At 45.4% G+C, this 14,329-nt stretch overlaps 1 protein-coding gene across 2 annotated transcripts in view; it reads right to left on the bottom strand.

Annotated features, from left to right (window-relative positions):
* The window catches only part of KDM4A (lysine demethylase 4A), a 45,752-nt gene extending 33,890 nt beyond the window's left edge, over positions 1-11,862 (bottom strand). The window contains exons 1-6 of one of the 2 annotated variants that reach the window (XM_082687200.1): positions 11,685-11,862; positions 8,374-8,550; positions 7,561-7,736; positions 5,137-5,251; positions 3,246-3,439; positions 893-942 (exon numbers count right to left, since the gene is read on the bottom strand). In XM_082687200.1, coding sequence (XP_082543326.1) covers positions 893-942; positions 3,246-3,439; positions 5,137-5,251; positions 7,561-7,736; positions 8,374-8,511 — 673 coding nt within the window. In that variant the 5' untranslated portion in view covers positions 8,512-8,550; positions 11,685-11,862. Of the gene's footprint in view, positions 1-892; positions 943-3,245; positions 3,440-5,136; positions 5,252-7,560; positions 7,737-8,373; positions 8,551-11,390; positions 11,500-11,684 lie in introns of those variants that run through there. The other variant, XM_082687199.1, reaches the window with a different exon arrangement.
* Between the last annotated feature and the right edge of the window lie 2,467 nt (positions 11,863-14,329).

The raw sequence follows: 14,329 nt of genomic DNA, 5'->3' as shown, positions 1-14,329 counted from the left end.
CTAACTTCAGGCCAATCCTAAGATTCTACAGTGAGCCCCTAGGCTCTCTCCCATGCAAGCTGTTACGTGGGTAATCAAATTCTGTTTGGGAGACGGAGATCACCCAAGCTCCCCTGTTCTTATAAAAAGCCTTCAAAAATCTTTAAAAAAAAAAAAAAAAAGGGGGCGCCTGGGTGGCTCAGTGGTTAAGCCGCTGCCCTCGGCTCAGGTCATGATCTCAGGGTCCTGGGATCGAGTCCCGCATCGGGCTCTCTGCTTGGCGGGGAGCCTGCTTCCTCCTCTCTCCTCTGCCTGCCTCTCTACCTACTTGTGATTTCTCTCTGTCAAATAAATAAATAAAATCTTTAAAAAAAATAAAATAAAATAAAAAAAATAAAAAAATAAAAAGCCTTCAAACTGTTTAGGACTTCCTCTGTTAACCTGAATCCCTCAATCTTTCATTAGTAACACATCCACAGTGCAGATCACCCAAGCTCTCCAGAAACAGGCTCTCTGGAGATACAAACCTATTAAAATCCACTTGAACAAAAGCACAAAAACTGAATTTTCACATCTGGATTTCCGACAGCAGAATAAGACCCAATATGCATGGTACACAATGTCTGGTCAAATAAACCCATACCTGATAAAACTGAGGCAAAGACTAGGAATTACTTACTTAGCAATAAAAAAAAAAAAAAAAAAGAATTACTTAGTCCCCTCCCAGGACAAATGGAGGAAGTTTCCGATTTTAATTACTCTGCTGGGGTAACCAATCTGGCAGTCCAGCTCACCCCCTACACACAGGCCTAAGAAAGGACAACATAAGCATCTGACCAGAGAACGGACACTTTAGAACAATGAGCACAGCGCATCGGGAGGTCTGACCCAGCACAGGGAGGAGTCACAGTACCTTTGGCAAGGCGCTCCAACCGCTTTCCATGCTCCGGGGGAACAGAGTACCTGCAATCACAGAGAAGCATCAGATGCTGAGCAGAGGACACTACAGGAGGTAAGGAACTCTTTCCCATTCTCAAAACAGCTCGAAATACCAGATTTTTCAACTTCCCAACCACAAAAACTAGAAAGGAGTCTGGAGAATGATTTATTAGACTATTGGGGGACAGGAGGGAGGAGCCCACAAGTAAATACGAGTGAATTTGTTTCTCTTATGTTCCTTCATTTTACCAAGACAAGAGCCAGAATTTATGGTATGTAATCAGCGTTACTCTCCTCTATAATGTTCAAGAAATAAAAATTTGGGGGGCGCCTGGGTGGTTCGGTCATTAAGTGTCTGCCTTTGGCTCAGGTCATGATCCCAGGATCGAGCTCAGCATCGGACTCCCTGCTTGGTGGGAAGCTTGCTTCTCCCTCTCCCCCTCCTTGTATTCCCTCTCTCGCTCTCTGTCAAATAAAATATTTTTTTAGATTTTTTTTTCTTTAAAAGGATAGCATTAAGTGCTCCTGGCATAGCCTAAAAAGGCCTAACTGGGACAGGATAGAGGAGGAATGGAAAACAAGGTGAAAATGGGATTTGATACCACAGACCAAGCCCTATAGATGCTGCTGAGCCCATTTTTCTCTTCATCTCTGTAACAGCTACACTGGTTACCCAATAATTAATGACTCCTCCACCCTGCAGGGTAGTGAGATGCCACAGAAATTGTTCCTCATTAAAAAAAAAACAACAACACTTAACTGAGCCACCCAGGTGCCCTGATTAAAAAAAGAGAGAGAAACCACGTAAACACTTCAAATTTTTGCAACACTGTTAAAACTTTATATTCTGAAACTCATAGTAAGTCTACTTTAACCTTCATAATTGACTCTAAAGATCATTCCCCAACAGAAATTTCTCATCCCAAATAATTTCATTATGAAACAGATGGGGAGTAGCAGAAAATGCTGGTCATCCAAAGGACCTTGGGTCCATCAGGCAACGTTGACCAGAAGTCTCTGGAGGTCCCTCTTCCAATGACCTAAAGAGCACGTGTAATAACCAGAAAATCTCTCTACAGAATAATGAAAATCCAACCTCAGGGAATTTAGGACTAGAAAGGCAAAAGACACAAAAGCAACACATACAGATTCTAGAAGTCTAGCCATCTAAGAAAAGAAATGCGACAGCAGTTAGGAGGTGAACAGAAGCTCAGAAGGTTGCCCCCACCGAGATTAGAAACTGGAAAGCATCTGAAAAAAGAAAGGAAAACCTCTGAGAAAAAGAAACAGCTGAAGATGCTGGTAAAGGAAATGAAGATGCAGTTTGCACGACTCCTCGTGACCTAGCCCATGGTGTCCCTGCCAGCCTCCTCGCTCTTCCCTCCTAATATGAAGCACCCGCACAACGGACTTCCTCTGGTTTGTGAAGACATCGTGCTCTCACAACTTAGGCTCCCTGTATGTGTTGTTCCAACTGCCTGGACACGCTCTCCTCAGTCTTCCCTGCCCCAAACCCGCCATCTTCCCAGTCAGCTAGGCCTCCTCATGTTAGGGCTCAGCTTCATTGTCACCTCTCCCAGGGAAGCCTTCTCCAATACCCACCCCATGTTCACGTACCCTTCCTATGCGGACCTAGAGCACCCGTCAGAACTTCTTTCAGTATATTACTATTTCCCTCACACGTTCAGTCTCCTACCTGTGAGGATGGATGCCTCATCTATTTTGGTCAGTACTGTCCAACAAAGCACCTTCACTAAAATGCTGGGACTGAGAGATGGGTCAGCACAGGGAGAAAGGAGAGAACAGATCTTTATCTCCCCAACTAGACTGAGAACATCCTGGAGAACAGGAAGCATACGCTGAGAAGCCTTGCATCCCCTCTCAGGGTTAAGCACACAGTGCTACTCAACAAGTATTTTTTCCATAAGGAAAAAAAAGCTTTCTGTCACCTGAAGGAGTGCCTCCAGTCTTAGAAGCCTGCCTCTAAGAAATGCCTCAGGCCTGATCAGAAAAATAAATCACAGTGGGAGAGCCTGGAAGAGCCTGTGGGACTCTCAGTAACTCAGCCAACTTAGCTGTTCACACAGGGGTATTAAACGCCCTGCCACCTAGAGCCCTGCTCTTCACAGACCGGTCTGAGCACAAGACTCCAACAGTACCCCCTGGCTGAAACACCTGGTGACAATGTCAAATGCCAGTCCTAGGCCAGGCCTCCTGAAGCAAAATCTGCCTTTTAACCAGATCCCGAGGTACTGTGTAGGCACACAAGAGCTGAGAGGCCTATGGTGGCCCGAGAAGTCCCAGAGTCCAGGGCAGCCCAGCTTTACCAGGACTTTGGCTCTCCAAAGTGCAAGTAGTTGATGCTGTAGAGGTCCATGTCTTCGGTGTGCCAGGCAAAGGAGGTCTTCCACATGCCAAAGTATAGGTACGGGGTGTTCACACCCTCGATGGTGATCCCACTCTCCTTCTCCACCAGGTCCAGGATTGTTTTCAGTCGGCCGATATTCCACTCATCTACATGCTGCAAAGAAAATCACAGCTGAGGGCAATCATAGTAAAAATAAACTAAGGCTCTTAACCTACAAATCACAGAAGAGGCCATGGTGACCTGTCACCTCTAATGAAAGATGTGAAATAATGTGGAAACAGCCTCGACCCCAAAACCACAACCCCCTCACTCACTCTTCACAGCCACCACTGGAACGGATGCAATTAGACCTCCAAAAGCCAAATACCACTTGGTAAAGGAAACCAGGATATGAAAGACGAATCCGAAGGGAACAGCCAGCCTGTTCTTAACCCCAGGAGGAGGAGTTTGATCTGAAGCTAAAGAAACTTACATCAAAATAGGAAAGAACTCTTAACGCTACCAAAAATACAACATGGTAATTAACTATCCCAATTTCTGACTCTTTAACCCCAATTTCTACTGGGCAGTGTCTTCCGTAAAAAGTCTACAGTGTCACCCAAATACTTTTCCTAAACTGTAATGGTCTGCTAGGAGCCCACCTCTCATAAATCCCTTCTGGATTCTCGTGCCCAGCTTTTGTACCTCGCCGTCCCAGACCTTCATAGTATCTGCCTGCCATTTACCTCTGTAAGTTTCACTTTCCATCACTCAAAAAAATTGCCATAAAAACACTTGAGATCTATTTAAATCCCTTCCTTCCAATAATTTACAAAAACATTAAATTAATCTGAGTGATAATCCCTCCAACACCCTACAGATTTTTTAATCATCCAAAAACCATCCCAAATATTCCTTCCTAAGACTGTTATCTAAGGCTGTTCTTTATGCGAAAAACACTACACCCCAATCCAATGCACTTTGTTATAATTGCTTCTGCTAAAGAATCTTGTTTGGGGGGCGCCTGGGTGGCTCAGACGTTAAGCACCTGCCTTCTGCTCAGGTCATGATCCTGGGGTCCTGGGATCCAGCCCTGTATCAGGCTCCCTACTCAGCTGGAGGCCTCTTTTCCCTCTCCCAGTCCCCCTTGCTTGTATTCCCTCTATAGCTCTGTGTCAAATAAATAAATAAAATCTTAAAAAAAAAAAAAAAAAAAGGAATCTTGTTTGAGGGTTCTGAAAATCTAAATACCTTTCTCCTCTTAAATAAATATCCACCCCTTTCACTAGATTAGTCAGTGATCTTTTTTCTGCGGGAACCACACTGCCTCTCCCCTGTTTTCGTTAACTGTGATCCCACCCTTTAAAGAACTCATCAGCTACCACCCACAGACTATTCTAACAGCCCTTGCAAAGAACACCACATCGCCCAATTCACATGTAGAGTGAGAGAAATAAAATTCAGTCACATGCAAAAATACCCACAATTAAGTAAGCACCGCCCATCAGCCCTTCACGGAGGGCTCTTTGCAAAGCCACTCATTCAGAAAGCAGCTTTTAGGTGCCTACTATGTGCTGGGCAGATAAAAATGGTATTAAATTGGGGCACCTAAAAAAAAAATTGGGGCGCCTGGGTGGCTCAGTTGGTTGAGTGACTGCCTTCTGCTCAGGTCATGATCCTGGAGTCCCAGGATGGAGTCCCATATGGGGATCCCTGCTCGGCAGGGAGTCTGCTTCTCCCTCTGACTCTCTCTCCCCTCTCATACTCTCCTCACTCTCTCTCTCTCAAGCAAATAAAGTCTTTAAAAAAAAAAAATGTTTTCTAAAATGGTATTAAATCACAAAACCGCTGCTGTTTCCAGTGAGTCTCACCTTTTCATAGAGAGTGCCATTCACATCTGCACCATAGATTGGGGGATTGAACGTGAGATTTTTCCAGTATTTCCGTTCAAGCTCTTCAAACTCACTATAGCGTGGGGTACAGTACCTTTCAAAAGTAAACAAAGTATTAATCACTTACCAGGACTAAATTCTTTAGGCACTATGAACCGCATAATACACAATCCCCTGTTCTAGGGACAAGGTATTTCAGTCGAATAAGACTAACACTTCCAGCACCCTATGCAGTGGCTAACTCAACAAATAATCATACCTAAAAACAAAGTATTGTTTTATTATTTTCTTAAAAAGTATTTTGGGTGCCTGGGTCACTCAGTCAGTTAGGCCTCTGCCTTCAGCTCAGGTCATGATCCCAGAGCCCTGGGATAAAGCCCAGAATCAGGCTCTCTGCTCCTCGAGGAGTCTGCCTCTCCCTCTGCCTGCTGCTCTCCCTGCCTGTGTATGTGCCACGTGCACATGTGCTCACTCTCTCTTTCTCTCTTGCTCTCTGTCAAATAAATAAAAACAAACAAAATCTTAAAAAAATAAGATGCTTTAAAAAAAGAGAAAAAAAAATATATATATATAAAATATATATATTTTATATATATTTTATATATATTTTTATATATATTTTTATGTACTCACACACGTAGCTGTCTGCATGTATGCCTCTATGAAAGCATTAAATATGTCTATTTTTTAGCTCAATTATCACCTTCTAAGAATTTACTCCGAAAAATCTTTTAAAAATTCAAACCACTCAAAAATTATTACACAGCAAATTAACAAAAAATAATGTGTAAATCAAATAGGTATCTGAAAATGCACATTGTAACTCCAATGGCAAAAAAATAGGAATGGATATAGTGGAAGTGAAGACCCAAAACAGACTGTGGGGAGACAATGGAATGAATGGGAAAAAATCTTACTTTAAATAGGGCCTTACAATTTAATGTCAGCCTACAGAATAATGAAGTTTAGGACTCTTAAATGCCCTTTGAAATATTTCAAACTCTTCCACCTCCAACTGATCTGCTTTATAAATTCAGATTTTTACCTGCTGGGTTTTCTTAAAGCTGGCTGACCATGCACATAGCAATCAAGGGTAAGGATTTGTTGCATTTCAGATGAAGGGGAAAGACACAGGACTTGCTAATTGAAAAAGAGGCCTGAAATAAAAGGCCTCCCATATGTTGACAGGAGAAACCAGACACAAGAGGTTGAGGCCTCTGTGGCGGAGCCCCATGAGCCAGAAGGCAGGTGAGCCCAGCCCCAGCACATAGCTAAAAACCAGACATAAAGGATGGCACGGCCTTTCATCTGCAGAGCTCCTCACACTTCTTCAACATGCTCTTACATAAATTCACTCTTTCAACAGCAGGTTGGTCAGCGATACAGATGTTCAAAGAGTTAAGCTGTCAACAGAACTAGAAAACCACATTTTGAATTGTGATAAGTCAAAGGAAAAGGTGGCAAAGCACAGAAACAGAACAAGATCTGATGTGAGAGAGCGCAATTGTAAAGCCACGAAGTAGTGCCCTCGGAAGTGTGAAGACTGCCAAGACACACATCCAGCTCTGGGCTCATTCACAGCAAAGACACAATCTAACATATCTGACTGGCTGAAATCAAGATGTGTATAGATCAAAAAGGCACAGAAAAAAAAAAGCAAGAAAAAAGGAAGGAATCTCTTGTGGACACTCAAAATTAAGGAGTAACATAGGAAAGGAGAAAGTCCAAGAAAGAGGATTAAGAAGCAGCATCATGGGCTCAAGAGGGAACCACAAAATCATTTTCTGTAAATCTGAGATTGAATGAAAGCTAAATATTCAAAACAACAGAGAAGATACCCGGGAAAACAGAGGGCCTACACAAAGGCACGTCTAAGAGAGATAAGGATGTATGGATGATGAAGGCAGGCAAAGAAAGTAACAACCAGCATGGCAGTTTGCTCACACTTTGTTATGTCCAAACATAAAGGAGACAGCGGCTGGACGGGTGGTGAGGAGTTTGAGCATGATAAAAGACAGAAGCACCCAAGAAGGAAGAGAAGAAACTACAAGGGCCAGCTTTCGATAAGTAGGTGTTATCAACACACCTGGCAAAAACTCCTTTTGAACCAACTCCCAACTTTGTCTTTTGCAACTCTGCAACTTACCAAGGTCAGAGAATGATCCCACTTCTGGGGGAAGAACAGTGGGATTACTTTAGGTAAGAATATGGATGCATTTAGAATGTGACGCAGTACTGAGAAGAGTAAGGACACTTCCATAAAAGGAGCAGAAGGGGAGACAGAGCTAGGGCTGAGCACACCGCCCTTCAGTGGCACAGCAGCAGAGTTAGGAGAAAGCTATGAGGATGAGATGTTAACTCCTAGATCCTATGAAGGGTAAGAAGAGACAGGTTTTCACTCACTTATCACTATTGGCTATCTTGCGGAACTCACGAACAGTCATGGCTTTCTTCTGTATGTTGTACTGAGTGAAGAGGCCAGACTGCCCCGTCACCAGCTGCTGGATAGGGGCAGGAATGACCAGATCATCAATATCATCATAGGATGCTCGTGGCTTCCACTCCTTTGGAGGAACGACCTGTAGGGAACACAAGAAACAAAGAGATCAGAAAGCTGGCAAGCTGCTCACAGTCCAGGATGTGGGTGGACTGCTATCCAACCAGCCGATTTTACTATAAAGTGACTCTGATTTAACACAGCAAGTTACACTGATGTGCTAGCCCTGATCTAGTTTGGCCACCAACTAGCTGCCTCGTTGCAATGACCAAAGGTAAGTAATACTCATTCTCAGCTCAGCATCTTATCCGGACACCAAGACAGAAGGCTGAAGAGTTGATTCTCTCTTAATCTTAACAGAAAGTGCACATGAAGAACCAACTTGCTCTCGGGCTGCTGGATGGGACTGAAATGAGAACAAGAGAAGTTGGAAGGTCTAAGCCCTTGGTGACAGGTAAAACCACTAATGCACCCATCTCCATCATGCGGATGGAAGCAACACAGCACCTGGCCCTGGGACACTGGCTCTTTACTTCCCTTTAGAGATGCCAAGCAGCTCTCCTCCTACCTGAAAGTTGCTTCAGATGTTAACGAAAGGAATTAACTTGCAAACAGGACAGTATATACTGGGCATCCTGACTGGCTTTCATTCCCCATTTAGGAAAAATTCCTGCTGCCCTGTCATAAAACCCATGTAGAATCACCCCACCTATTCTCACCTTGGCCAGCCCAGCCCGATGAGCTCCTTGGGACTCAATGTAGGCCATGTATCGACTGAAGTTCCGGAACTCCTCCATGGTTGGGTAAAAGGTCATTATCCGAGCACTGGGATTCAGAGCTTCAGATTCAGAAGCCATCTTCCCTCCTTTCTGAGGTCACTTTGGTCAGACAGGAACCTAAAGAAACACATTAAAAACATAGAATGTGGGGCGCCTGGGTGGCTCAGTGGGTTAAAGCCTCTGCCTTCCTCTCAGGTCATGATCCCAGAGTCCTGGGATGGAGCCCCACATCGGGCTCTCTGCTCAGCGGGGAGCCTGCTTTCCCTCCTCTCTCTCTGCCTGCCTCTCTGCCTACTTGTAATCTCTGTCAAATAAATAAGTAAAATCTTTATTTAAAAAAAAAAAGAACACAGAATGTAATTAGAACTAAATGCTGGGAATGTCAAGGGGGATGGGTAAATGAGGGATGAATATTAAGGAGGCAGGGCACTTGTTGTGAACACTGGGTGTTGTAAATAAGTGATGAATCACTAAATTCTACACCTGAAACTAATATTACACTCTACGTTAGCTGACTGGAATTTAAATAAAACTTGAGAAAGAAAGAAAAAAATGCTGGGAATGTCAGTGCTGAAACAGTAAAAGGTGTAGAAATCCTGAAGAAGCATTAAGACCTCACAGCTGGAATCTGCCTCCAGGTAGGTTATTTAAGTGAACAAGAATACAAATAGAAAAGGCTCTGCTTAAAAGAATTCAATGTATTGGGGCACCTGGGTGGCTCAGTCGTTAAGCATCTGCCTTCAGCTCAGGTCATGATCCCAGGCTGGGATTGTGCCCCACATCCGGCTCCCTGCTTAGCTCCTTGCTTAGCGGGAAGCCTAATTGTCCCTCTCCCATTTCCCCTGCTTGTGTTCCCTCTCTGGCTGTGGTTCTGTGTGTCAAATAAGTAAATAAAATCTTAAAAAAAAAGAAAGAAAGAAAGAAAAGAATTCAATGTATCAAAATTGTATGTAATCAAATCTCACTTAAAGGGAGACACTGTTTCAGCTAAAATTTGTTACTAAATTGTTGGTCCCATTTAACAATTCTACAGCTGCCCCGCCCCTCTTTTACTCCTATCTTTCAAGTTCCTCCCTATTCACCTTTGATAATTGCTTGGGTTGGGGAGGGGGGGCGTTAATGTATTACAACCAGATTTATTTATTTATTTTTTAAACAACTAGGTTTAAAAAACAACGGGGGGGGGGGGGCACCTGGGTGGCTCAGTCCTTAAGTCTCTGCCTTCAGCTTAGGTCATGATCTCAGGTTTCTGGCATTGAGCGCCACATAGGGCTCCCTGCTCTGTGGGAAGCAGGCTCCTCCCTCTCCCACTCCCCCTGCTTGTGTTCCCTCTCTAGCTGTGTCTCTGTCAAATAGGTAAATAAAATCTTTAAAAACAACAACCACCTATGGGCTCCCGTTTAGGGCACAACTTTAAGAGTCTCATGCTCTACCGACTGAGCTAGCCGGGCGCCTAGGGCACAACTTTAAAATAGGATTCTAGATTCCTAAGGAAAGTTATTTGGCTACAAGATTACAAAGCTTAAGAGTTTAAAAAGTACTCTGATGCTAGTATTTCAAACCCTAAACTGAAACTGTTCTACCTAAACCAGAATGTCATTTCAGCCGTACCACAGGAGGTCAAGCTAGAGACTAGTTCAACTGCACCATACCCAGAATTGAAAGGACAAAATTTAAATGGGCAATACACTGACAATACAGGACAAACTTCAAACTGATTGGAAAAGCTGAAATATTGTTTCTAGCTGAGGCCAGCAACTAAGTGGGTGCATCCCAGTGCCTGGTAACACGATAGACTATTCCAACCAAGAACCAAGCACACCAGCTGAAAGGAGCCACTTTAGAAGCAAAAACATCTCCCTCAACTCCCAGAATCTGGGCTCCAAAACCATGGCAGTTCAGCTCCAAGAGTTCCCCTGAGAGCTGAAGAACTCAGAAGGGAAGCAACTGCCTCCAACCTACCAGCAACTACTAACAGACTAGGAAGACAGCATGGCAAAGAACTGTCTAAGGAAGGAGGGAAGAAAGCCTCACTACCCACATCTCTCAAGCTTCCATTTCACCAAAAACAAAGAAGTATGTTCTTGGCCAGGAGCTTTTCGTGCACCTCACAAAAACTTTACATGGAAGGTATACGACTATCCCCGTGTTACATAGCAGGTCATCTTCCCCACCGTCCTGCAATGCACTCCCAGTGCTTCTGCCCTTATCCTATGCTGCCTACATCATAATTTCCACCTAGACGAAGCCCTTTGCAAGGGAAAATCCAAGTGTGGAGGCAACTCAAGTTTAACCAATTTCGAAAACCCTCTTTTTTAAAAACACAAAGTATCTTACTTCAGCCAATTTTACAAAAACATATAATCATGTGAACAGGGTGTTAGGCCCCATCACCCGGGCGCCTCTGGACTTAGTCATCTTTGTATGCCTAGAACCTAGAACAATGCACAGCACAGAGCAGACGCTCGGGAACTGTTGAATAACTGATTTCCTCGCCCCCACTTCAGTTGCTCATTGCCTTTCTTCAACCCTAGGATTCCCTTCCCCCAACCTATTCCCTGGGGAAAGCTCCCGTTCCCTGACTCCTTCATTTCCCCCATTCAGCAACAAAGCCTAGTGGTTGAAGAGCCCCAGCTCCGGAATCAAAACAACTCTGAATTCAGATCCGGTCTCTTCCATTTATTAGCTGTGTGACCTTGGCTTTGTGAGTTGCTCAAGTCTCAGTTTCCCCACCTGTAAAATGGGGATCCCAACCTCCTGGCCCAGCAGGGTTGCTGTGATTAACTCAGATGATGCAAGCGAAACGCTAAGCACTAGGCCCGGTACTTAGTAACTCAATAAAGGTCGCTGTAGCTAACAACCTCCTCTAACTCCCGCCCCCTCCCCTCGCAGGTGCCCCCGCGGGTACCACTCCCAAGGCAGCCCCCTCCCCCGCTCCCAAGGTCCCCGAACCTCACCGCGCAGAGGGACAGCCCCTCCCGGCCCCGCCGCCTAGGCGAGTGAGGCCCGGCCGCAGGAAGAAGAAAATAAGGCCCAGTACACCCGCCTCCCTTCCCGATGCACATTGGCCATAAGAGATTAGAAAGGACCAATCTCAGGACCCATTTTAGAAGCTCCTGTTCCCATTGGCCAAGAACCATGCCTATCACTCTCCGCTGACGGCAAACCCCCCGCCCCTCCCCCATCGGAGCTCACGGTCACGGCCACAGCAGCAACAAACCTAAAGGATTCCAAAACGGCATCGTTCTTACCTAAAGCCCACTGCCCCGGCAGGGCTAAGGCTTGGCTCCTGCTGTCGCCGCTAGCCGTACCTACCGCTTTTCCAGCCGGCGGAGGACGAAGCTCCGCCTCCTCTAAAAAAGTCGGTCCTCGCGCAGAAGCACAACGTCAACCAATCTGAGAGCCGCTATCACTCCTCAAACAGCCAATGAGCACGCGCTGCAGTCGCCCAAAAGTCCGGGCATATCAGTCTGCTCAGCCTATGAACGCCGGGTCGGGCTGTTGCCAGGAGGAAACGCTGTACGGCTCGGGACTGCGGCCACTGAGCATCTTGGCTGAATCGCGGTGTTGGCCAATCATAGGAGGGCTTCTGGAGGCCCATAGCTAATCAGCATTGAAAGAGGCGAGCGCCTAGAAATGGGATAGTGGGGTGGGGTAGGGACAGTGAGATTATTGTAGGATGTTACTAATGAAAGGGTGGGGCACGGTCTTTGTAGAGTGAGTAGGACCCTTGCCTAAGGTGGACGTGCGCCGGAGCCCTTAGGGGCAGCTTCCGAGATCAAGCAGTTTCTGATAAGGTGTTTTGTCCCGTTTTGCCCGAGATTGCCTCGGTTTTTGAAAACTGAAAGTCCCGTATCATGGGAAACCTCTCACTAGCCGGCAAGATGAGACGTTTCCTGAAAGGAGCAGTTCCTGAAGGGGAAAGAGCTCTGGGGGAGGGGATATGTCCTTAGGGTCATTAAAAAGCAGTTCTTCAATGAGCGGGGATTTGGGGGTCATTAGGAGCAACTCTTGGGGCGGGGGAGAAGATCCTGGGAGTCATTAGACGTACTTCTGGAGAGTTTAGGGGCTACCTAGAAGTCATTAGGAACTGTTCCTTAGGGGCACTGAATCGCTCTAAGGAGCTCCCAGATTATGAGGGACGATGGGCGAGAAAGCCTACAGGACGCTCTGATAGGTTCGGTAGAAAAGTGGAATTCTCACAACTAGAATCATTAAAAAATAGCCAAAATTACCCATGCTACAGCATGCCTTTTGAGCTCCATTGCCCTGGGCATGGATACAGTTGCTAGTACTGCTGTGACTACCAACTATTCTGAATTTGATCTTGCTACATTTCCCAGCACTGCCAAAGAGGATTTTCCAAGATCGCTGCTACTTTGTATCATAAGCTTCCAGTTGGTGTGAGCACATGATAGTTGAAGCCTAAATCAAGCTCTCTTGACATTTTCCCATTTCCCTGATCAGTTTATTTTAGTCACCTTTTAAAGCTCATCTTTCCTGTCCCACCCCTTAATTCATAACAAAATTAATCATGGTGAGAAAAACCAAAGATGGGATTACCTTTGGATGTGGGACAAGGAATGATGGGAGAGAAGCCTAAAAAAATGCTTCCCGGGTGTTTGGGTATTAACAATGTGGGAGGGTTTTTTGTTTGTTTGTTTTGTTTCTTTTAGTAATTTTTTTAAGATTATGAATTTATTGGGGCACCTGGGTGGCTCAGTGGGTTAAAGCCTCTGCCTTCGGCTCAGGTCGTGATCCCGGGGTCCTGGGATTGATCCCCGCAATCAGGCTCTTTGCTCGGTGGGGAGCCTGCTTCCCTTCCTTCTCTCTCTGCCTGCCTCTCTGTCTACTTGTGATTTCTGTCAGATAAATAAATATTTAAAAAAATTGTTAATGTATTTGACAGAGACACAGAGAGAGAGGGAGCATAAGTGGGGAGAGTGGGAGAGGGAGAAGCAGGCTTCCTGCTGAGAAGGGAGGCCAACAGGGTCCCAGGACCTTGGGATCATGACCTGAGTCAAAGGCAGATGCTTAATGATTGAGCCACCCAGGCACCCATTTTACTAGTGTTCTGTTTCTTGATCTGGATGGTGGTTATTACACTGGTGTGTTCACATTTAAAATTTTCATTGGGGGCGCCTGGGTGGCTCAGTGGGTTACACCGCTGCCTTTGACTCAGGTCATGATCTCAGGGTCCTGGGATCGAGCCCCGCATCGGACTCTCTGCTCAGTGGGGAGCCTGCTTCCTCCTCTCTCTCTGCCTGCCTCTCTGCATGTTTGTGATCTCCGTCTGTCAAATAAATTTAAAAAATAAATAAAATAAAATTTTCATTGAACTGTACACTTGTAAGTTGTCCATAACATTCAATGTACATAATACCTTAATTTTCTAAAAGATTGACTTATTGGGGTGCCTGGGTGGCTCAGTGGGTTAAAGCCTCTGCCTTCGGCTCAGGTCATGATCCCAGGGTCCTGGGATCCAGCCCCACATCAGGCTCTCTGCTCATCAGGGAGCCTGCTTCCTCCTCTCTGCTGCCTCTCTGCCTGCTTATGATCTCTGTCTGCCAAATAAATAAATAAAATCTTTTTTAAAAATTACAAATATTGGGGCACCTGGGTGGCTCAGTGGGTTAATCCTGTAATTTTTTTTTTTATATTTTATTTTATTTATTTGACCGAGAGAAATCACAAGTAGGCAAAGAGGCAGGCAGAGAGAGAGCAGGAAGCAGGCTCCCTGCTGAGCAGAGAGCCCGATGTGGGACTCGATCCCAGGACCCTGAGATCATGACCCGAGCCGAAGGCAGCGGCTTAACCACTGAGCCACCCAGGCGCCCATTAATCCTGTAATTTTTAAAGATTACAAATATTGGGGCACCTGGGTGGCTCAGTGGGT

This window comes from Mustela nivalis, assembly GCF_964662115.1.
Source record: "Mustela nivalis genome assembly, chromosome: 10".
In the NCBI taxonomy this organism is placed as follows: Eukaryota; Metazoa; Chordata; class Mammalia; order Carnivora; family Mustelidae; genus Mustela; species Mustela nivalis.
This window is presented reverse-complemented; position numbering and strand designations above follow the sequence as displayed.